The following is a 25,292-nucleotide window of genomic DNA, read 5'->3' on the forward strand; positions in this document are numbered from 1 at the left end:
GTGGCTCAAGCCTGTAATCCCAACACTTTGGGAGGCCGAGGTGGGCGGATCACTTGAGGTCAGGAGTTCCAGACCAGCCTGGCCAAACTGGCAAAACCCTGTCTCTACTAAAAATACAAAAATTGGCTGGACGTGGTGGCGCAGACCTGAAATCCCAGCTACTTGGGAGGCTGAGGAACAGGAATCACTTGAACTCAGGAGGCAGAGGTTGCAGTGAGTCAAGATCATGCCACTGCACTCCAACCTGAGTGACAGAGCAAGACTCCAACTCAAAAAATAAAATAAAAATAAATAAAACTTTTTTTTGAACTGTACTTGCACAGTGCAGTTAGTAAGGGCATCCTGGGTGCTCCTTGCAGCTCCCCTCACCCCCGGCCGGGTCCCTCACCTGCCTCTCTACCTGGCAGGGAGATACTGCAGCCTTCTGAAGTCCAGTCCTAGACTAGCACCCACCACATACAAGTCACACAGCACATAGCTGTTCAATTAAATTTAAAATGAAGTGATCCAGATCATATTACCCTCCTTAAAATGTCCTGTTTGAAGTCGACAGTATCTTCTAATTAATACACACATGGGCTTCAGCTGCACCGATTTCTAGTTTTGTTTTCTTCCTAGTTGTTAGTTACTCTGGGGAACAATTAACCAAGCAAGTATTTCAACATTGAAATAAGTCCATATACTTTTAACTTCTGGTTTGTAATGGGAAGTCGCGTTACTTCTGAACATAATTAACTAAACTAAGCTAGACCTATAAACATTTATCTTTGTAGAATTCAAAAATGGTAAGACTACTGGGAGAGGGAATATTATGTTCATTGCTGCTGGAATCCCTTCACCAAAGGCACCCGGCAAGATGCTGAGGGTCCACAATACATATGTCTGTGAAACCAACAAACGAACTACTAAGATTGCACATGGAATTTATCTTTTTGTTTTTGTTTGTTTGTTTTTTGAGACAGAGTCTTGCTCTGTCACCCAGGCTGGAGTGCAGTGGCGCAATCTCAGCTCACTGCAGCCTCCACCTCCCAGGTTCAAGCGATTCTCCTGCCTCAGCCTCCCAAGTAGCTGGGATTACAGGTGCACACCACCACACCCAACTAATTTTTGTATTTTTAGTAGAGACAGGGTTTCACCATGTTGGCCAGGATAGTCTCAACTCCTGACCTCAGGTGATCCTCCCGCCTTAGCCTCCCAAAGTACTGGGATTATAGGCATAAGCCACCGCACTCAGCCGGAATTTATCATTTTTCAAAATGCATGATCGGCCAATAAATATTTCCACTTCTCATAACAGTTGTATTTCTATGCCAGCGATTGTTGTTAGGTTCCCTTTGAATATAAAGGCTACTAAAATAGTTTAAAACCCCTTAGCTTTTAAAGCAAAGAAGTAAACTTAAAAATCACTGGCTTAAGTCCCAGGGTGGAAAAACATTCACAGATTCCACAGCTGGCATTATAAACAGATAGAGAAGCTCACCAAAGCAGAGCAATTGCCAGTCTTGACGTAAGTGACAGCACTGCCACAATTCAGCCACAATATTCACACATTCTATAGTTAAATCTCAGTGTCAAAATCCTACATTCCCCTGTTTCAGAGGGAATACAAATTTAGGTACAAGGTTATCATATAAGATGGGCTGTATGTATGCATGCATGCATGTATGTATGTATGTATGTGTGTTCTTCCTACTACAGGAAATTTGACATAACTATTACAAATTAAAAATTTATAGTAATTTATTCCTTACAAAGAAGTTCAAATGTTGTTACACTACTTAGAAAAAAAATACGATGAAAGCTCTCCAACCACAAACCTCTTGAACAGGTCAAGAAGGCCCAGTCACGTCAAAGGGGTGCGCAGGAAGATTCTCCTCCCAGAGGACACGGAATAGTTCTGCACCCCACAAAATATAAAGAGGAAAACCAAACTGTGTTGAAGTTGGAATAAGTATGGTTTCAACCACATTTCCATGTGAGTCAGCTCCTCCTCAATTGTCAAAGGAAATTTAGTTGACATTTGGAAGCAGGAATATAAGACTTAACTGGCTCCCAACAGTCTCCGCAGAAATCACAACAAATCCTGCTGTTGAATAAAACTTCAGACTTGGGCTCTGCTTTGCCAGTCTGCAAGCTGTGGGTCAGAACAGAGGCACTGGAGCCCCAGACACAGGACGCTAAATCTAACCCAAGCAGAGGCTGTTTCACCTAATGCTGCAAAAGCCTGGGAGAGAAGTCACCTTTTTGCTATTTAGAGAACTGTTGGGCAGCATCACAACTGATGATGAAATCTTGCTCCACACCAGGAAAGGCACGCTGCTGTTAGTATCAAAAGAATTAATTTTCTCTTAGCCAAACTTGAGCTACCGCTCATTGAGCAAGTCTGTGGGATAGTTCACAAATACCACAGTCATCTGCAACCTTGAAAGGTAGAGCTCCAGGGGATTTAAATACTGTGATAACTTCAGTTAGACATAAAATTTAAATGTATTCATAACAATAAGCATGAATTGGATGCCAACAAAGTATTTATAGCTCTAGCCCAGACAGCACCCTGAACTCAAGTTATATTTTACAATCCCAGGTTGGTATGTAAGAAGCACCTCAAACTGAACACATGTACACTGAACTTGAATCTCCCATCCAGGCCCATCCTCCTAACCAATGCCCTGCAGTAAAGGGTACCCCCTTCTTCCAGTTGCTCAGGCCACAAGGCCTTAAGCCCACTGTGATTTCTCCCTCTCCCATCACATCCAATATGGTGGCAAACGCTGTTGGCTTCAACTTGAAGGCAGGTCCCCCTCTGAGACCCCTGGTCCAAGCCTCCAGCACTTCCTACCTGGATTACTGCAACAGTCTCTTAAGGCATCCCTGCGCCCACTCAGTCTATTTTAAAAACAGCAGCAACAGTGATTCCATTAAGATACAGCCAGGCACCAACTCTCCTCTGCTCAGAACCTCCAGTGGCTTCCCATGGCACTCAGAGTAAAAGCCCAAGTCCTGCAGTGGCCATTCTACCCCCTGCTCGCTGTGCCCTAGCCACATCAGCAGTCTGGCTGAGGCATCCCCAAAAAGCCATGCACTGTTTCCACCTGAAGTCCTCTCAGGTCAAGGGACTTTCCTTGCTTTATGTGGCATTTTTTACTGCTGAATCCACAGCCATGAAGAACTGAGCTTGGCACACTAAATGTTCAACGGCTGTTAGTCGAACGAATGAACCAATTGTGTACACCCTGGGAGCTACTTCCAGTACCTCTTGTTTCACAAATGGGGAAACTGAATTGCAGACAGGTTAAGGAACATAACCTACCCAGAGAGCAGCAGAGTCAGAATTCAGGGCCAGGTAGGATAGCTGCAGAGCACTGACCCTTTGCTAATCCCATCCTAATCCCACCCCACCTTCCCATCTACAGAAAGTTTTCATTCAATCATGTTTTGGGGGCTTGGAAGCCTTTTCCAAACAGTCAGCCTGAGTAGCTAAGGGCTCACTTTCATAAGCAAAAATCTCAGTGTTTGCAGAGTAATGCTGGTCTTCACCCTATCATAAATGTCTTCAAGTGTTTTCTGAAGCCCCCTCCCGCAGCCTGGGTGTGTTACTCAGGCTTTAAGTGATCTAGATCACATTTGGGAACTTGGATGTCAGTTCAGCAAATTCTTCTCAGGCAAATCTGAGGCTGGGCCTGGGGCAGGCCAACTATCACCCCATATAGTGAAGGCGCATGGGCCATCTGGGAAGGACCAGTTTCCCCTCAAGTAGAATCTTAGCAAGCATCTTCCCCCTTAAGCCACAGAAGCTAGCAAGAGGCAGGGAGAGCTGGGCACAATGTGGGGGCACCCTCTACTGCCTCCAGCTCCTGCCTCCAGGGGAGAGGCATTAAAGCACATGGAACACAGAGAGAAAGAAATGAAAGAAAATAGTTTTAATACCTAAACTATTCTGACATCAGCCAGTTGGAGGGGTCTAAAAGCATTTTAGGACTGGAAATCACTAGAGTACCTCGGACTAGCCCTTAGGAAGAGCAATGATTATTATGCTATGAATGCAAGAATACTGGTTAAAGGTTTCTCTCTGATCGAACAGACAGAAGAAACAGTGGCTCAGTGGTCAGCTGCTCAGGCACTGGAGCCTGAGTTGAATCCTGGCTTAACTACTTACTAATCAGGTGATCTATGTGCCTCAGTTTCCTCCTCTGTAAAGTGGAGCTAATATTAGTACCCACTTCCTAACACTGGTGTGGGCACTGAGACTGAACATTTATGAAGGGCATCTGTGGTACCTGGCACACAGGAAGCACTTGCTACAGGCTCTTAGTAATAAGATATTTATTACTGTATAATTAAACACACTTTTAGGATTTTTTTCAGTCTCCCCATAGTAAGCTTCTACAGAACTTGAAAAAAATTACAGGCTTGGGGTTAAATAATCCATACTCACTCTTTCACATACTTCCTAGCATCTCTGTGATTGGTGCTGAATCTTCTAGAATGCAATTTGAAATGGGGTTGACTTAAGTTAACTGAGGGAAGATTCAGTATATGGACAAGGTAGTGACTGGTAACATTTAGTACAATAAAACCTCTGCAAATTGGAACTTAAAAAAAAAACAAAAAACAAAAACAAAAACAAAACAAAAAAAAAACGGCCGGGCACAGGGGCTCACACCTGTAATCTCAGCACTGTGGGAGGCCAAGGCAGGTGGATCACTTGAGGTCAGTGAGACCAGCCTGGCCAACATGGTGAAACCCTGTCTCTACCAAAAATACAAAAATTAGCCGGGCGTGGTGGTGGGCTCCTGTAATCCCAGCTACTCGGGAGGCTGAGACACGAGAATCACTTGAACCCGGGAAGTAGATGTTGCAGTGAGCCGAGATCAGCCACTGCACTCCAGCCTGGGCGACAGAGTAAGACTCTGTCTCAAAAAACAAAAACCAAACCAAAAACAACAAACAAACCCAGGTCCTTATTGACATTTTCCTTGCTCTTTGCTTTTAGGAAAAAGCAGCAAATTCTAACAAGAGAGAGCTATCGCTGAGTGGGAAACTGATAGTGAGGTCCCAGCCCCACTCTGAGGGCAGGTAGGACCTCAGGAAAAGCACTTCCCTGGTGGACCCTGGAGTCCCTGTGTCAAAGGAGGGCTGGACAGGATTCTAACTGCACTTCCAAGTCCCCATCTCTCCTCCAGTGAGGGGAACTCTGATTTCATATGTCTCAGATTAGGGGTTCCACTGAAGATTTCATTAGGGGGGAAAAAAGCTTTGCTGCTAAGAACCAACACTTGAACCAGAGTCTGAAGGTCAAAAATGTGCCAAGTGAGCTGTGGCTGTGAATGCATAGTGAGAATTTGGTCCACACAGCATGGCTCAAAGCAGCATTTTCTAAACCTGCCTGCACAGCACAGGCCCTTGAGTTGGTAGTGAGGGTTCCCTACAAAGGGGTTCCCTGGGCAGTAGGTTTGACAGACACTCCTTTTTGGAGAGTCACAATAACCACTGGTTAAATCTCCATGAATGCCACATTAAGGCACTTTTTAACTTTCACTCAACAAGGGGTATAGGACCTGTGCAACTCAGACCTCAGGCCACTGTCATTGCGAAGGGACACAAGAGCTCACAAGTGGAAATCGGTACACACTGGGTCAGTCCCTGTCCCTGCTCTAGCTATGGCAAAGCCCCAAGAGAACACTTTCAAAAAAAGTTGAGGCGGAAGCCGAACAAAACCCACAACTCAAAAGATTAAATCCCAATTTAGTACCATATTGCATTCTATGATTTCGCATCTAGCCTGTAGCTCTTTGAATACTTAAAAGTCTAGCGCAGTGCTGGGGACCCAGGGAGAATCAACAGGTATTTCCTTATCATCTGTGGACACCTGTCACATCACCCCAGTCATTCCATATGACAACCCCCATGTTCCTCTCACCTCTAATTTTAAAAAGTCAGTCTCAAATCTTTAACTCACAGCTGCAAACTGTACTCTTGAAATATTTGTGAAATTGTACAGATGTTATTTCCAACTGTCCTCCTGAAAACTGACAGTGTGATTTGGGAATATTTCCAATTCTGGCTGAGGCTGGGCAGGGCGGGGGCCAAACGCTAGGACTGGACTGGGCATAGTTTACATCAGACACAGGTGTCACCCCGCCGGTGTCAGAGGGTTTGCTTCTCTGAAATAGTAACTGTTTATATCACTCTGCACTTGTAATAACATCCTGCCAAAGGGCCCCACTCTCCCACAACTTTTACACTACGCAGAGATCTGACGTCAGCGTGTGCTGTGAGCAAAACATCTTCGATCAAGCTCTCTTCTGCATTACGGTTGCTGCCCCTCCCAAGATCAAACAAGGCAGCCGCCCAGGGAGCCACAACTGCGGCTTCCAACTGGGAAATCATATTGGCAAAATAAAAACCGTTTTGGAAATTAATTTTGAGTTTTCCCCTGAGGAGCGCTATAGACAGCGGGGCTACCATAAGCCGTCACTTCTGGAAGTGAGAGAGGTTTCTTGGTTGACTCTTATATTTGGATCTACTGGGTCTACGAAGCATGGGAAAAGGAAGGAAAACCTAAAGCTAACAGGGTCGCCTATCAGGATGCGCCCAGTTACGCGCGTCAAAAGTTAGAGCAGCTGCCACCTAACTCCATGACGGGGACGGGACTATCCGCTGGCAACTGCCGCCCGGCGCTCGCCCGCTGAGTCGATGGACCAGCGGACCGAGTCCGGGTCCCCAGGCCATTCGGGCATCCTCTGGGCGGGCCCTACAGATCCGCGACGCCGCGCCCCTGGTGAAGGGGCCGCTGCCCCACCCCGTCAAGGGCAGGGTGCTGGGGCGGCGGCAGGGGGTATGGGGTCAGCGCGCAGTCCCCGTGCACAGACCTGCCGCTCCTGGACCTGCAACCCGTACTCCTCGCGCATCCGCAGCAGCTCTTCCTCCAGCCGCGCGCGCAGCTGCTCCAACCCGAGCACCTCGCGCTGCAGCCCCTCGGCCTCCTGCGCGCACAGCCGCGTCTCCTCCTCCGCCTGGAGTCTGCTCTCCTCGCCGCGCCGCAGCGCCTCCTCCAGCTCGCGCACCTCGTCCTCGTACAGCTGCACGGTCTCTCGCCACGACTCGGCCACCAGCAGCGCGTAACTGTCGTGCACCTCCCGCAGGCGCGGCGGGGGCGCGGCGGGGCCGGTGGCCCGGGCGCGGAAGTGCATGGTCAGGTTGGCGGCGCGGGCGCGCAGCTCCCGCACGTCGCGTTCGTGGGCCGCGTCCAGGCCGCGGCGCTCGGCCTGCAGCCGGCCCAGCAGCGCCTCGAGGGCGGCGCGCGTGCCCAGCGCCTCCTGCAGCTCGCGCTGCTGCGCACCCAGCTCGGCGTCCAGGCGGCCGCGGGCGGCGCGCTCCTCCGCATCCAGGCGCTGCAGCTCCCGCAATTCGCGCCGCAGAGCGTCCCGCTCTCCCTCCGCCAGCGCAGTGGCCCAGCTCAGTTCGTCCAACTGCTGCCGCAAGCTGCGCGCCTCCTCGGCGCAGCGGGCCTGCCCCTCGGCCCACAGGCCCTCTCGCCCGCGCCGGCCGCGCAGCTCCTCCTCCAGGAGCAGGTTTTCGCGCTCCAGCTCCCGCACCCGGCACACGTAGTCATAGAGCCGGGCGTTGAGCTCCTGCAGCTCGGCCTTCTCGGGTCCCGTCTGCAGCCGCCAGGACAGCATCTTGCCGGGCGTGCGGGGCTTTCGCGGCTGGCCGGCTCCCTCCTGCCCTGGTCTTGTCCTGGTCTTGTCCCCTCCGCCACGACGCTCCGGCCTCGCCGCTGCCCCGGAGGCCCGCAGACTGGGACGCGAGCTGGAGATCCCGGGCACTTAGCGGACGGGGCGGGCGAACTGGGCGAGGGCCGCGGCCTCCAGCCAATCAGAGCGCGGCTCAGCGCTGCCCCTGCAGCCGGACAGCGCCCCCTGCAGCACCTTGGCGGCCGACGGTGGTCCGGGCGGGGAGTCGGGTAACAGCGGGCGGGGTGGCGGGCTAGCCAGGCCGGGCTCAGCGAAGGGACGCGGGAGAAGGCGCCCTGCTGCTGTCTCGTCACGCGTGCCCGCAGCTTACGAGTGTCCTGGCGTTCGTGGATGGAAATAGAAGCCTATTGAGTTGCTGTGGTGCTGGCCATTTACGAGAGACTTCTTACCCGAGGCTCTGGAGATTGGGGGGTTTTCTATTTTAAAAAAAATTATATGGATCGGGCGCGGTGGCTCACGCCTGTAATCCCAGCACTTTGGGAAGCCACGGTGGGAGGATCGCTTGAGCCCAGGAGTTCGAGACCAGCCTGAGCAACATAGAGAGACGCTGTCTCTACCAAAAATAATAATAATAATAACCTGGCGTGGTCACACGCGCTACTTGGGAGACTGAAGTGGGAGGATCACTTGAACCCAGGAGTTCAAAGCTGCAGTGAGCCTGATCGTGCCACTGCACTCCAGCCTGGGCAACAGAGTGAGATGCCATCTCATATATATCTATATGGCGCATACATGCGCATTAATCTTTTTTTTTTTTTTTTTTTTTTTTTTTTTTTGAGACAGAACTTCGCTCTTGTTGCCCAGGCTGGAGTGCAATGGAGCGATCTCGGCTCACCGCATCCTCCACCTCCCGGGTTCAAATGATTATCCTGCCTCAGCCTCCCGAGTTACCGGGATTACAGACCGGTACCACCACGCCCGGCTAATTTTTTTTTTCTCCATGTTGGTCAGGCTGGTCTCAAACTCTCGATCTAAGGTGATCTGCCCGCCTCGGCCTCCCAAAGTCCTGGGATTACAGGCGATAGCCATGAAGTGCTCCAAGTACAGAACTTTCTAGACATCTAACATCTCCCTGAACTTTTACAGCTCTCACACACACCCCAATGTGACAGCTGTTTCTTTCCAACATTTCCCTAAGAAAGTATTCAATTTAATTGCCATAGAAACCACAGCTCTTTTTTGTACACTTGAATTTCATTAGTTTTCATGGCAGTTATTTATGAATGACAATTCTCAGTAGAAGTGTCATTGAGGCTCACAGGGACAAACCAGCTGACCCTTGGTTGGGGTACCGTTGGACTGGTGGTGACACAAGTGCCCAGGGGGAGACCTGGACGGTCATCCACTGGCCAGAGAGCTCCTCATGGCAGGGCCAGCGGTTAGTGTATTTTACAGATGGCATGGAAAGGTGGACTACTCAGCAAGCTGGTCCAGGGCCTCTGAGAAAGCTTCTAGTGCTCTCCTTGTCACAGGCATGAGCCTCCAATCACAAGCAAGGCAGAAAGTGGGCCTTTCTTTTTCTAGAGACCCTATGTTCGAGATCCTATTCTGTAAGTGGTAGAAATTAATATCTTTCAATGAATAATTCCCTGTGCTTTTCTGCTAAAACTAAGTGGGGGTGGAGAGTGAGTTTATTCAGTGCTTGGGTTTATTCACCTTGGTGTGGGACGGGGATTTGGACCCCCATCACCCCATCATTGTCCATCCTTCTCCCATTCCCCCAGGTGCACACTGACACCTGGCCTTTGCTTGTCAAAAAACAGACCTGCTGTGGTGTCATCACTAAAACCTATGTGGAGACCCTGCCAGTCCTGGGCCCCTCTGGGACATTGGGGTGCAGGAGGGCGGCTCTCACCGTTGCCCGGACTCCGCTGCAGCTGTTTGTTCTCAGCTCTTTGACTCCCCACGCTAACAGGGGTTCTGCTGTCCCACATCCCCTGGCTGGGCAGGAGACAGCTCTGCAGGGTGGGAGAACCTTCTCAGGGACCGGTGAGTCCCAGCAGGATACTTTGCAGTGACTCATTAGTCTTTCTTTGCCTGGTGCCCTTCAGGATCTTGGACTTTGAAACTCAAAACTTTTCCCCCATTTCTGCTGTAAATCCTGTCCCCGAGGAATTGACTGCTCCAGCATACAGCTGCCCAGGTAGGGAAGGAGTTATAGGGGACCATGAACTAGCAGGGCCAGGAGGTGAGAGGGGGGAACTACCCCCCGCTACTCTTTCAGGATAATATTCTGCTGCTTCATGCTGAATCCTCACAACACTGAAGCTCGGAGGGGTGAAGTGACTAGACGTATTAAAAGTTGTGACCACAAGAGCAGACTTGAGCAGGCAGGGTCTGGCCAGGAAGCAGAGGCAAACTCAAAGGGAAGGGAATGATTGATGGGATGGGGGTGGATGAGATGAGGAAGCACCAGGAACCAGCAAGAGCAAGAAGCTAAGAAGCTGTTAGCACCCTAGGGTGTTGACTGAGCCTGGAGAAGCCCAGAGCGCTGGAAAAGAGGAGCAGAATGGATCCCAGGAGGAGGAAAACCCAGTTCTTCCTCCAAGCCTCCCTTCTCTTGCCAGTGCCTCCCGCTGTGGAAGCCAGAAGTCACTGGAGCCTGGCAGTGGTGCACTGCGGTTGGCTCCCACAGGTTTGTGAGTGCCAACTGTTAAATTTCTAGAATTTTGTGGACCACTTGTTAAACACAGCCATTATTAAAAATTAATTATAGAAGCTTACAATTACAGAAAGAGCAAACATATTCAAAACGTATCACTTCCTCAATATTTCACTGCATTTTCCTATGATCTGTTCTTGAAGTTATGAATAAGTAGTGTGCCTGCACCATAGAAATGCCATTTAATGTGTACTATCCTACTCCATATTCACTGACATCATGCTGGTAGCCTGAGTATTTACAACACAGAAATCAGCCAATGACTTGTTTTTGTGGATTTGATGTTTTGTTGATTGTCTAAGCCCTTAAAAGCAGTGGAGAGTTTGTTAATAGTGCAGATTAAATTGAGTGGCATGTTGTGTCTGTAGCTATTGAATTGTAAATAGCACAAAAACTTGAGGAAATGTTTGTCCAGTGTCTCAAAACTTGTATCCAGATCAGGAAAGAAGTCGCTTCATGTCTGGGTGTGGTGGCTTCCACTCATAATACCAAGACTTCGGGAGGCCAAGGCATGCAGAGCACTTGAGCTCAGGAGTTCCAGAGCAGCCTGGACAACATGGCAAAACCCCCTCTCTCCAAAAAAATACAAAAATTAACTGGGCATGGTGGCATGCCCCTGTAATCCCAGCTACTCAGGAGGCTGAAGTGAGAGGACTCCTTGAGCCCAGGAGATGGAGGCTTTGGTGAACCGTGATTGAGCCATTGCACTCCAGCCTGGGTAACAGAGCGAGATCCTGTCTTAACGAAATTTAAAAATACAACAAAAAATTTAAAAAGAAGTTACATCATGATGAGGAATAAATGAAGTTTCTCAGTTATTTCACCTTTGTCTTTCTTGCTAAGGTAAACAAAAATATCAATATTCATGGTGCTGCATTCATTTGTCAACTGTAACCATAAATTCACTAGGAACAGCAGAGTTCTGCAAAAATCAATGAGACCATTCTGCCAGAATCAATTTGCTATGTGGAATTTATGTTAAGGAGCAGTGTGTACTTTATTATTATTTGTAATAAAAATTTGAGAGACATGTAGCTAACATATTAACAACTTTGCATTTCTATTAATAGCTTAATGGCAAAAATAAAAGTCCTGCAATCTTCACTTCTTATTGATATTCTTCTATTCAATAGATGGGTAATCTAAGCTGGAAATATTATATATTCTATATATAATATATAAAATATATATTTATAAATATATATGTATTTATAAATATATATTTATAAATATATGTATAAATATGTATTTTATATATTATATAATATACAATATATAATAAATATCTGTGCTGGCATCACTAGCATTCCAAGAGAGCCCTAGATCTTCATCCCTACAGGCAGAGGCTGGGACAGTGGACCACTTTGGATAGTTAAGCGGCTTGATCACTGCACAAACATATCCGGATGGGGTGATTAGTGGGACTGAAATCCCACCTTGATTTCAAGGTGTCCTTGCTGAGCTATGGATGTGGGTGCAGGGCAGCCTCCACCCTGAGGCAGGGTGTCTCTTCCTTAGCACCAAGGAACCATCCACGGACCAGGTCATGCACCCAATGGGCTCATTCATCTTCCCAGAAAGGGTGACTTTTCCTAATTTGCACAAAGGAACCTTAGAGATGGATGTGGCCCTGCTGGCGTGGCCCCATGCTGTTGGAGTGGCTCCCACAGGTCTGCGGTCCTCTGCCACTTCCAGGTGGCGCTCAGGCCACTGGCCTCACTCAGGCTTGGGGAGATGGGGTGCAGGGGAGGGCATTGGGGAAGGCTATCCTGGGCCATGCTGCGGCCCTTCCTCTCAGGCCCACAACTTCCCCAAGGCTGCCTCTGGGAAGTAGGGCACAAGGGGCCCGTGGGATCGGTGCTTGGATCCCACAATATAACTGGGGTTTTGCTGTCTCCTGGGGCTCTGCCGAGGAAGGGGTGCAAGGCTCCCCTCACTACGACCCAGCGGCTGTGCTTCCATTCCACTCCATCACCCCTCCTTCAATATTTTCTTGCCTCTGCGGAAACCCAAGGCTACTCAGCCTTCCTTCAGGATTTTCTCCCCATCTTCAGTCCAGCTAGAAGTCCTACCCGACTTCCTAAAATCTTGGATTTTGGAGACCACAGTCACGCCTTTTCTTTTCGTCTAGGGTATAGGCCTCCCCTCAGGCAGTGAGCAGAAGGAATGAGCTGGAGTAGGGGGACAGGGAAGGGGAGATCTATTAATCGTCCCATCCCACAATAATTGCACATGCCTGGGAGCCCCGTGGAGCGCAGGCCACACTGTGCCGGGCCCTCCGAGTAGGGAAAGACTAGCTATTCCCACTTCCCCAGCCCTGCGCAGGGGCTGATGGAAAAGGCTTTAGCCCCCGGCGCGCGTAGCCTCATGGTTCTTGGACTTTGCTAAAATTCTGGCCGCGGAGCCGCGCTGCTTCGGATCCACCGCGCCGCTCAAGCGAAGGCTCAGGGGGTCCCCCGCCCGAGGCGGCCCCGGAGCCGCCCCTCTGGTCTCCATGCCGGAGCACCGCCCACCCTCCCTCCTTGAGAGGCGCTACCCCAGCGGTCGGGTGTTTTCACCCCCGACCGACCGCAAGCTTCCTACAGTTCCTCCACCCACCGCAGAAAGCGGGCGCAGATGTTACTCTCTTTTCTCCAATTCCGCTACATCCCTGAGTTCGGTTTTCACTGCAAACGACGCTGCCTGGAGTTGATGGTCCCTAAGGTGTTCAGCCTGCGAAAGAGGGCAGGCTGTGGTTTAAAAAAAAAAAATGCACTAGAGCCTTACCGAGTCCTAAGCAATTATATATATTTATGTATATTTTATATATATATATATATATATATATATATTTTTTTTTTTTTGAGACGGAGTCTCGCTGTGTCTCCCAGGCTGGAGTGCAGTGGCGCGATCTCGGCTCACTGCAAGCTCCGCCCCCTGGGTTCACGCCATTCTCCCGACTCAGCCTCCCAAGTAGCTGGGACTACAGGCGCCCGCTACCACGCCCGGCTAATTTTTTTGTATTTTTAGTAGAGACGGGGTTTCACCGTGTTAGCCAGGATAGTCTCGATCTCCTGACCTCGTGATCCACCCGCCTCGGCCTCCCAAAGTGCTGGGATTACAGGCTTGAGCCACCGCGCCCGGCCGTATATTATATATTATATACTATATATTATATAATACATTATTATATATTATATACTATATATTATATAATACATTATTATATATTATATATTATATTGTTATATTACATATTATATAATATATTGTTATATATTATATATATTATATAATATATTAATATATTATATAGTGTATTATTATATATTATTAATAATTATATTAATTATATTAATATATAATTATGTGTTATATATACTCTTCCAGCTTAGAGAGAGAGAGATATATATATATGAAATATCTGTATCTACGGGCGATATCTAGATAGATAGATCGTGGGATTCAGTAAAACAATTTTTATTTGAATGAAAAAATGACCTGTAAATTTGTTTTCTAAAATTGACCTAATACAAAACAAATTGCTTAGGACTCGGTAAGGCTCTAGTGCATTTTTTTTTTTAAACCACAGCCTGCCCTCTTTCGCAGGCTGAACACCTTAGGGACCATCAACTCCAGGCAGCGTCGTTTGCAGTGAAAACCGAACTCAGGGATGTAGCGGAATTGGAGAAAAGAGAGTAACATCTGCGCCCGCTTTCTGCGGTGGGTGGAGGAACTGTAGGAAGCTTGCGGTCGGTCGGGGGTGAAAACACCCGACCGCTGGGGTAGCGCCTCTCAAGGAGGGAGGGTGGGCGGTGCTCCGGCATGGAGACCAGAGGGGCGGCTCCGGGGCCGCCTCGGGCGGGGGACCCCCTGAGCCTTCGCTTGAGCGGCGCGGTGGATCCGAAGCAGCGCGGCTCCGCGGCCAGAATTTTAGTAAAGTCCAAGAACCATGAGGCTACGCGCGCCGGGGGCTAAAGCCTTTTCCATCAGCCCCTGCGCAGGGCTGGGGAAGTGGGAATAGCTAGTCTTTCCCTACTCGGAGGGCCCGGCACAGTGTGGCCTGCGCTCCACGGGGCTCCCAGGCATGTGCAATTATTGTGGGATGGGACGATTAATAGATCTCCCCTTCCCTGTCCCCCTACTCCAGCTCATTCCTTCTGCTCACTGCCTGAGGGGAGGCCTATACCCTAGACGAAAAGAAAAGGCGTGACTGTGGTCTCCAAAATCCAAGATTTTAGGAAGTCGGGTAGGACTTCTAGCTGGACTGAAGATGGGGAGAAAATCCTGAAGGAAGGCTGAGTAGCCTTGGGTTTCCGCAGAGGCAAGAAAATATTGAAGGAGGGGTGATGGAGTGGAATGGAAGCACAGCCGCTGGGTCGTAGTGAGGGGAGCCTTGCACCCCTTCCTCGGCAGAGCCCCAGGAGACAGCAAAACCCCAGTTATATTGTGGGATCCAAGCACCGATCCCACGGGCCCCTTGTGCCCTACTTCCCAGAGGCAGCCTTGGGGAAGTTGTGGGCCTGAGAGGAAGGGCCGCAGCATGGCCCAGGATAGCCTTCCCCAATGCCCTCCCCTGCACCCCATCTCCCCAAGCCTGAGTGAGGCCAGTGGCCTGAGCGCCACCTGGAAGTGGCAGAGGACCGCAGACCTGTGGGAGCCACTCCAACAGCATGGGGCCACGCCAGCAGGGCCACATCCATCTCTAAGGTTCCTTTGTGCAAATTAGGAAAAGTCACCCTTTCTGGGAAGATGAATGAGCCCATTGGGTGCATGACCTGGTCCGTGGATGGTTCCTTGGTGCTAAGGAAGAGACACCCTGCCTCAGGGTGGAGGCTGCCCTGCACCCACATCCATAGCTCAGCAAGGACACCTTGAAATCAAGGTGGGATTTCAGTCCCACTAATCACCCCATCCGGATATGTTTGTGCAGTGATCAAGCCGCTTAACTATCAAAAGTGGCCCACTGTCCCAGCCTCTGCCTGTAGGGATGAAGATCTAGGGCTCTTTTGGAAGGCTAGTGGGTGCCAGCACCGATAGGTGGCATGAGGATCAGGTAGGCCCCCAGCCCTGGTGCCTTAGCGCTGTGTAAGTCCTCAACAGTTCTAGTGCAATCTAGGGAAGGGGGTCAGATCTCTAACCCCTTTAATGGATGGGGATTAAGTTTTCATCACCCTGTGGTTACTCCCTGCCTACCTAAGCTTGCGGACTGAGAGGCACGCTTGCCCCCAACAGGCTTGGCCAGGTAGGAAATGAAGCCAGTGGGAAAGGGAAATGCATCACACCGGTGGGAAGGGCTGGGCCGGGCACAGTGGTGTAGAGTGGACTGACTCACTTTGCATCCTGGAACTTAGTACCAGCATAACCTTAGGCATGACAGCCCCTCTGAGCCCATCTCCTTATCCATGTAATAGTAATGAGAACAAAATAGTCCTTCCTATAGAGGTGTTAGAAGGACTAAGCTTTCACGTCCATTGGCCTCACTGGAGAGCTTGTTAAAACGCAGATCCCTGGGCCCCACACACAGAGTTTCAGAGTCAGTAGCCTGGAGCGGGCTAAGCATTAGTCCATTCCCAAGTGAGGAAGATGCTGTCAGGCAAGGACCACAAGGAAAGCTCCTGACTCCCACCATCAGAGTTGGTCCTTGTATAGTCTTGCCACGTCAGGCACTGTTCTGAGCTCTTCATGCGGGTCACCTCGCAATCAGCACAGCAGCCTGTGCAGCAGGTACCATCAGCTCGAGGTGAATGATGTGGACGCTGAGCCACAGAGTAGTCAGCTTGCCTGAGCCCATGCAAGTAAAAAGTGGCACAACCAGGATTTGAACCCTTACCTTACCCACTTTGCCACACTGCCTGTTACGCTGTGTGAAACGTGTTGCACAAGACTTAGCACACCGCACTCAGCAAGTGTTGGTCATCTTCATGGGAGAAGTCCTGGAGCCCAGAATCATATGGAAGCCACCGGCCAGAGGTCTGTCTCTGGAAGGCCAGGGAGAGAGGCTGAAGAGTCAGGGCACGGATGCAGATGATGGCAGCTCAGCAGGGTCTGAGACCAGCTGAGTCTAGGGAGCAGGAGGACAGGGACGAGCTAGTCCTTGAGCCTCCCAGACTCAGTTTCCTCACCTGTAAAATGAGGATAACCCCTCCCTCATAGGATTGCTACAAGGAACAAGTAAGATGAGAATGTAAAAGCCTCAGGACAGAGCGTCTTCACGCTCCATCTCACACCAAAGTCTGAATCCAGCCGCTCTTGCTCAGAGCCCACAGTGTCCCCACTCTGTCACAGCTCTTCTGGCTATTTTGGGCAGATCATTTGTTTGTCTCTGTTTCATAGGAGCACAGCAGGTGTTTGTTGGGGTATAGGCTGCCTTTTCAAAAAGTGCAAAAATAGCATTTGTCACATCAAAAAAAAAGTGCAGTAATTTAAGCTGTACAACTTCCTTCTCTTAATTTGGAAAGTCATGTCGTAATCATTACAGATGAACTTGGGAAGGGCCCCAAGTGACAAAGAAACATACCCTGATTAATCTTCCCAGCAGGGACAAGACTTCTCACTTCCACTGAAGAACTAAAAAAGAATAATTTGCCTTCAAAAAACAGCATATTTGCTCTCCCTGCCCTTAGACGCACATTTTCCGTGGAGTTTGTTGGTGGTGTTCATGAAAGGGTAACTCGAAAGCCAGTTTTTGAGTCCCCTCTATGTGCCTGGTGCTGGGCTGGACCCTGGGAACACAGAAAGGAGAAAGACACAGCCGCTTTCCTCATAGACCTGGGGCCTGGGGAGGCCAGAGAGCTTGGGGAGGTTGCTCTCTTCTCCTAACGCTGTCACAAGTGCCTGCTCCTCCCCTAATTGCCACCCACTAGTCATTTAGCCACTCACCTCTTCTCTGTCTACCTGCTGCTACTCCAACCCAATCTCATGGCTTCAAATACAACAACATGCCAGTGATCCTCGGATGTGTGGCTGCAGCCCAGACTGCTGTTCTGACCCTGCTGTGTCTTGGGCCAGGGCTCTGTGGATGATATGACCCCCATATGTCCCTATTCTAACACGGGGGCCATGGTGGTGCTGTGGGTCCCTGGGTATCAGCATCAGTTTAGACGCCATAGTAGGAACCAACCATTCTGAAAAGAAATGAATGCTCATGTTCTAACTGGCTGCAGTTGCTCTGGGGAAGGACCAAGGCTCTCACTTGCCATAGAGGTTGTTGGGTCCTTCTTTCAGCCAGTGTGTTCTGGTGGCTCAGCGTCAGAAAACTGGATCATAACTTTGCTTAGAAGTGTTTTTGATTATATATATACTTGGGGATGTTTCTGCCGGCAGCCCATTTATCTTTCCCCTAGGAACACCACATTCTGAGTCACTGATCCCTCAGATCCCTGAGTCTGTAGAATCCTTAGTTCACTCCCCACCCCCATGGCCATTCCAACTTCGCAGCTCATTACAGTAATTATACTCACCTTTTTTCTGAGACTTATGGGCTGCCATCCGCCCTCTGCTAGGCCTATAGCCAGTGGCTCTCAAAGTCTAGTACCTGGATGAGCAACAGAAGCATCACCTGGGAACTTTTTAGAAATGTACCCTCTCTAGCCCCAGCCCAGACCTGTGGATGAAACCCTGTGTGTTTTGACGAGCCCTCCAGTTGATTTGAATACATGCTAGTTTGAGAGCTCCTGCTGCATCTTCTCATTCCCACCAGAGAGGCCAGCTCTGTAACAGTCTCTCTTCTGTCAGTCCCTCTCCTCCAGAGGACAGATACCACTCAGCTTCTCAGTGGGCTGGTGCCCCTCACCAGCTGCTTCCTTATCACTTTGATAGATGGAAGATCCTCCAGGCCTCCCCAGGAACGTAGCTAGCCTGGTGGGTTTTCTGGTCTTACTCCCACTTCTCTGATATTTGTTCCTTCCCTCCTGCATTGTCTGTCCTGGTGTCTCTACTTCATTCATTTAATGTATACTCTCCCTTTCCCAGGCTTCCCAGGGCTACCCCAGCGGCACATTAGCAGCTGCCCAAGGCCCTTGCCAGGAAGTGAATCTTTGTCACAGGACAGGGCCCCCACACCAACAACTCTCCCATACTCCAGCTATATAGCCTTGACCCGCAAGCCCACCTTGACCCAGCACCTTGCAGACCACCTATCCTCCCATGCCCAGGCTTTCTGCTTCAGTCCCTGCTGGCAAGCATGAATCAGGTCCTGTAGCACCTTTGCTTGTATAATTCCCCTCCTTCCTGAGCTGGCCCAGTACTTCCCAGCTGAGCTTGCTGAGGTTTGACCCTAGATACAGATCTGGTGGCCAGGAGAGAGGTGGTGGTGGACCCCAAAGGGAAAGCATTGCCTTGTAAGGCCCCTGCCTCATTTGTGGCCTGTGTAGTCTTCTGGTAGAAGTTGGTGGCGGAGAGCAGGGGCCTATATTCCTGAAAGGGGGAGTGGGTCACTTCTGCAAGGGAATCTGGAGAACCATGGTTCTTACCTGCACTCCCCAAATACCCCCATCCCAAGTCTCACAGTCCTACTCCTTTCCCATCAGAGCCCTGGCTTTGACATTAGAGGCTTGCCCAGAATGAGAACGCAACCTCTCTCACAATTAGAAGCTGTGCCTGCTCTTCCGTTCTCTCTGCCTTCTGCCTGTAGGGGGTGAGGGTTCTTTTAAAAGCAGTCAAGTAGGCCTTGAGACTCTCACACTTGGCTGTAAATCGCTGAGCAACAGATCTGAGACAGACATTTTCTCTCTTAATGAGCTAGTGGCACTTAGCAAAAGTCACTTGATTTTGTAGTCCTTCTAGTTACCATTCCTCCAAACCTCTCAAGAGCTCATGGGATTTTACCCTTTCACCTGCCTCCACTTCTACTGTATCTTGTCCCAGTTCATGAGGGGTGAAAGTCTTAGCAATCACACCTCAACAGCATGCGGGAACTATCAATACTCCCCTACCCATTAGCAATAAACAATCCAAAACTGCAGTTAATATTCACTTAATTTTTTTTTCTTTTTGTGTAAATGGAACTTTAATTTAGAAGTTCCATTCATGGCTGGTTGTAGTGGCTCACGCCTGTAATCCCAACACTTTGGGAGGCTGAGGTGGGCAGATCGTTTGAGGTCAGGAGTTTGAGACTAGACTGGCCAACCTAGTGAAACCTCATCTCCACTAAAAAAAAAAAAAAAATAGCCAGAAATTAGCTGGGCGCGGTGGCAGGCGCCTGTAGTCCCAGCTACTAGGGAGACTGAGGCAGGAGAATCACCTGAACCCTGGGGATGGAGGTTGCAGTGAGTTGAGATGGTGCCACTGCACTCCAGCCTGGGCAACAGAGCAAGACACCATCTCAAAAAAGCAAAAAACAAACAAAAAAAGAAGTTCCATTTATAATGATATAAAAAAAATTACTTAGAAATAAATTTAACAAAAGAAATTCGAGACTTGCACCCTGAAAATGACCAGACATTCTTAAGATACCTTTTTAAATAGACCTAAATTGATGGAAAGACAGCCTGTGTTCATGGATTAGAAGATTTACTATTGTTGGCTGGGCGCGGTGGCTCATGCCTGTAATCCCAGCACTTTGGGAGGCCGAGGCGGGCGGATCACAAGGTCAGGAGATCGAGACCACGGTGAAACCCCGTCTCTACTAAAAATACAAAAAATTAGCCGGGCGCAGTTGTGGGCGCCTGTAGTCCCAGCTACTCGGGAGGCTGAGGCAGGAGAATGGCGTGAACCCGGGAGGCGGAGCTTGCAGTGAGCTGAGATCCGGCCACTGCACTCCAGCCTGGGCGACAGAGCGAGACTCCGTCTCAAAAAAAAAAAAAAAAAAGAAGATTTACTATTGTTAAGATGGCAACACACATACATACACACATACACACACACGCACACGTGTAACCAATGTCTACAGGCATGTCCATATTTATTTCTCTATGTATCTAGCTGGCTGTCCTCACACAGGTTCATACTGATGCCTCCAGCTCCCATCCACAAGGATCATTCTAGCCTCCCCTTCCCTTATTTCTCATTTGTAATTTCTTTCTCTAGCAGTAAGAAGCCTGGCTCTCATTACCTATAGTATAGTTTCTTATTTGTTCACCCCTTGTGTATATATAAAGTAGTTTCTCCATACTCTTTTCAAAACCTAAATCAGATCACTCCTTTGCTCAAAACCCTCCCATGCCTCCCCACCTCATTTAGAGTAAACCCAAAACCCTGGACATCCTCTGACCTACAAAGCCCTACGTGCTGTGGATCCTCAACACATATTGATCAACTTACCCCTCCTTGTGCTTCTGCCTTAGATACCTTGGCCCCCTTGCTCTACACGACAGGCTGGGTGATGGAAGGAGACTGACTGAGAAGGGGAACAGGAATCTTCTTGGTAAAACAGAACTCTTCCACATCTTGACTTGGGCGGTGGTAACACAACTATACATATCTAGTTCCTTAAACTGGACACTTAAAATTAGTAAATTTTAGTAAGTGTGCTACAATAAAGTTGATTTTTTTAAAGAGACATTTATCCCAGCGGGGCAGGGTGACTCACGGCTGTAATCTCAGCTCCTTGGGAGGCCAAGGCAGGTAGATCACCTGAGGTCCGGAGTTCGAGACCAGCCTGGCCAACATGGTGAAACCCCATCTCTACTAAATACAGAAATTAGCCAGGCATGGTGGCGTGCACCTGTAATCCCCAGCTACTTGGGAGGCTAAGACAGAAGAATCACTTGAACCCAGGAGACGGAGGTTATAGTGAGCTGAGATGGCACCACTGCACTCCAGACTGGGTGACAGAGCGAGATTCTATCTCAAAAGAAAAAAAAAAAGACATTTATCCCAAGAAGTGCTCTCTACGATATCATTTAAAATGTTAGTTTTATGTTTCTAAAGTACTTTGAAGTACTTTGGGAGGCTGAGACAGGAGGATCACTTGAGGCCAGGAGTTCAAGACCAGCCTGGGCAACGTAGTGAGGCCTCATCTCTACTAAACATAACAAACTTGGCTGGGCATGGTGATGTGCCTGTAGTCCCAGCTACTCAGAAGGCTGAGGCAGGAGGATCAGTTGAGCCCAGGAGTTTGAAGATGCAGTGAGCTGTGATCACCACTGCACTCCAGTCTGGGTGATAAGTAAGACCCTGTTTCCAAAAATAAAATATTAAAAAAAAAATAAAGTAGATAAAATAGAAACTGTTTTGTCAGTGACCACATCAAAAGGAAATATATTTTTCATTGCACACACATGCAAGTAACTGAAACAAAAGTTCTACAAAGCATTTCTTATCCCTCCAATGTTTTAATCTCCTTTTTGATGCTGCATTGGTGCCACAAATTTAATATCATGACTCATTAATGGATCTTGCTTTATAATTTTAAAACCTTTCATTCAAATGTTGTCATCTACACATTGATCAGTTACATTAGCCTGGCATTCATCAACACTTGTGGGTTTTCTTTTCTTTGTTTTTAAGACAGATCTCACCCTGTCACCCAGCCCAGCCTGGAGTGCAGTGGCGTGATCTTGGCTCACTGCAACCTCCACCTACCAGGTTCAAGCAATTATCTTGCCTCAGCCTCCTAAGTGTCTGGGATTACAGGCACCTGCCACCAGGCCCGGCCCATTTTTGTGTGATTAGTAGAGACAGGGTTTCACCATGTTGGCCAGGCTGGTCTGGAACTCCTGACCTCAGGTGATCCGCCCACCTCAGCCTCCCAAAGTACTGAGATTATAGGTATGAGCCACCACACCCAGGCCACCTGTGGGTTTTCTAACTGTGGTGGATAATGAGTCTGATTGAACACATTCTGTAATGGACCTCCACTGGCCACACCTCCACTCCCACCTTCCTGAAGGTTCCTGGCCTGTGGTTGGGGAAATGCTGCCCTCAACTCAAGCCCACCCTTTCTAACCTCTTACCACCTCCTCAATAGTAAATTTCCTACATCAACTCACAAGCAGCTAAATCAGTAGGCAAGGATAATTTATGGACTCACAAACTACTTGAAATTGTTTTTCTACTGTATTGGGGGATTGTCTGGATGACATCGATAGCTATGGTCAGGAAGCTGGTTTCAATTTCTCGATCACAAAGTGTCAGCATCATCAGTAAAAATGTCAGTGACAGCCAAGGCAACTGAAGCTCTTACAAGAGCTACCAAGACCCTCCTTCCAGATAGCCCCAAAGTTTAGTCATCAGCAGCCAAAAGGGTAACTCAGAGCTGGAGCCTTTGATTAATGCTGCCATAGTGAAGCTCACAAAGTTAGATTTGGAGACATCAGGGTGGAATCGTGAACTCTCAGCCTAGCCCCACCCCATTCATCCCCATCTGCCTAAATCCATCTATACTTCAAGGCCCAACTCAGATGTTAACACCTCCACAAAGCTTGCCCTGAGGGTGCCGGTGGAAATCAGGCCTGCCTTTGAACTGTCAAGGGTCTTTAGTTGTAGCTTTCTGATGAAGTGTGCTCCATTCTACTGGGTAATCTCATTCAGTATATCCCACTCCACACCACTCCTGTGACCTTATTATGGTCAGGGACCATGATTGTATTCTTTATCCTGGAATATCCATGCTGCCTAGTCCAGTTCTTGTTTTTGGTAAGCACTGAATGAGGAAAATATGTAGCTGCTAAATTGCAATGTTTTAAAATATGGAAAGTCTGGGTTCAAGTTCTGGTTTGGTGATTAACCTCTGGTGTGATGTTGGCCAACTCACTCAGAGGTTATAACTCTCGGACCTTAGCTTCCTTAGCTGTCATTAAGGGAACAGGACTCCATTATTTCTAAGATTCTGGGGTAGCCATCCTCCAAGACAGTGCCCAGTGATCCCCATCTCCTGTCGTTACTTCGTCTTTGTACCTAGGGTGTTCGGTATGTCACTTCTGATAATAGATTATAAAAGGTACTATGGGCCAGGCACGGTGGCTCACGCCTGTAATCCCAGCACTTTGGGGGGCCGAGGTGGGCAGATCAAGAGTTTGAGATCAGCCTGACCAACATGGTGAAATCCCATCTCTGCTAAAAATACAAAAATTAGCCGGGCGTGGTGGCGCACACCTGTAATCACAGCTACTCTTGAGGCTGAGGCAGGAGAATCGCTTGAACCTGGGAGGCAGAGGTTGCAGTGAGCCGAGATTGCACCACTGCACTCCAGCCTGGGTGACAGAGCGAGACTGCATCTCACAAAAAAAAAACAAACAAACAAAAAAACACACACACACACAAAGGTACTATGGCTTCCTTCTTGGTCATTCTCTCTCTACTTTGGATCCCTCACTCTGGGAGAAGTTAGATGCCATGTGATGGGCACCCCTTTGGAGATGTAGCCAACAAGTAACTGAAGCCTTGGCCCACAGCCTGTGAGGAACCAAGAGCTGCCAGCAACCATACGAGTGAGCTTGGAAGTGGATTCATCAGCCCCAGCCAATCCTTGAGACAACTGCAGCCCTGGCCCACAACTTGACTGCAGCTCCATGCAAGAATCAGAGCCCAGACAACCCAGCTAAGCCACTCCTGCATTCCAGACCCTCAGAAACTGTGAGATAATCAATATTTGCTGATTTGAGGTACTTTGTTACACAGCAATAGACAACTCATACAAATTGTTTCTGGCTCTAAAATTTTATAAGCCTAAAGACCCTGAAATACAGCTATTGCATTCGGGAAAAGCCTGATTTACAGCAATTGTCAATCTTTCCCCTCCTGCCCCCAGCCAGAATCATAAAGAGATAATATAAAATATGTCAAAACATACTGTGGAATCACAATATTTATTTTATTTGTTTTTATAAGAGTTCCCAAAGCCTTGTTGATTTTGCTTCACTGAATCCTTTATTTAACAAATGAAGGCGGAAATCCAGATGAATTAGGTGACTGGAAGAATGCAAATGAGTTTCACTTTTGCAACATTTGCAATTCCTCAGTGGTGACTGAAAATGAGGTACAGGCTTGCTTTTTTTCACTTCTGCCTTATCATGAGAAATGTGTCTTGAGCAGTGGTAATACTTGCACTGTCTCCCCAGGCAGCCACGGACCCAGGGAACTCTCAGGGGAGAAGGGTGAGTGCAGCTTGCTAAGTCACCGCCAGAAAAATAGCTGAAGGTTGAAAACAGACAGCTGGGCAATGGGGCTACCAGGTCAGACTGGATTAACAGAAGACTTTTGACAGGACAAGTGACAAGAAGTGATTTTCTGTTTAAAATGAGACCACCATCCATGATAAACATGAGGCTGGGAAGGAAATTAAAAGCATGGAGGGTGGGTTCAGGAGGCCTGTGTCTTCTCTGGCTGCAGTTTGAGCCCTGGTGGTTCCCCAAATGAAAACAAACAGCTGATGGCCTCATCAGCTGATGACAAGGGCTGATGACAAGTGTGGGGATGAGTTTGGAAAGATGGTAAGAAGGGGCTGCAAGAGGAAAGAGAATGCTGAGGGTGATAAAGCACATTTGGAGGGAAAGGGTCTGTTCCGCCCACTATGGGTCTCTAGATTTGGTGTTCCATGGAAGAGACCCTCAACGTAGGTTTGTTGAAAGGATGGGAGTGCACGTGAAAATAAAATTAGGAAAAGGGGCGCAGTGGCTCATGCCTATAATCCCAGCACTTCGGGAGGCTGAGGTGGGCAGATCACCTGTGGTCAGGAGTTTGAGATCAGCCTGGCCAACATGGTGAAACCCTGTATCTACTGAAAATACAAAATTTAGCTGGGCATGGTGGTGCATGCCTGTAATCCCAGCTACCTGGGAAGTTGAGACAGGAGAATCACTTGAACCAGGGAGGCGGAGTTTGCAGTGAGCCGAGAGTATGCCACTATTCTGCAGCCTTTGTGACATAGTGAGACTCCGTCTCAAAAAAAGAAAATAAAAATAAAAATAAAAGAAATTAGGAAAAATAAGAAAAGAGGTGTAGAAGGGTGG

General features: G+C 48.7%; 1 protein-coding gene and 1 long non-coding RNA gene across 3 annotated transcripts in view; one reads left to right on the top strand and one right to left on the bottom strand.

Moving 5' to 3' along the window:
- LOC105479403 (synemin) overlaps positions 1-7,805 on the bottom strand; it is a 30,812-nt gene extending 23,007 nt beyond the window's left edge. Inside the window, exon 1 of one of the 2 annotated variants that reach the window (XM_011737334.3) lies at positions 6,873-7,805. In XM_011737334.3, coding sequence (XP_011735636.2) covers positions 6,873-7,682 — 810 coding nt within the window. In that variant the 5' untranslated portion in view covers positions 7,683-7,805. The remainder of the gene's footprint in view (positions 1-6,872) is intronic. The other variant, XM_011737335.3, reaches the window with a different exon arrangement.
- Positions 7,005-23,944, top strand: LOC139364362 (uncharacterized). The gene is made up of 3 exons (XR_011626070.1): positions 7,005-7,194; positions 14,008-14,136; positions 23,736-23,944. It is a non-coding gene; the product is annotated as an uncharacterized lncRNA (long non-coding RNA).
- Positions 23,945-25,292: the final 1,348 nt, after the last annotated feature.

The sequence above is a fragment of the Macaca nemestrina genome, chromosome 7 (genome assembly GCF_043159975.1).
Source record: "Macaca nemestrina isolate mMacNem1 chromosome 7, mMacNem.hap1, whole genome shotgun sequence".
Classification (NCBI taxonomy): Eukaryota; Metazoa; Chordata; class Mammalia; order Primates; family Cercopithecidae; genus Macaca; species Macaca nemestrina.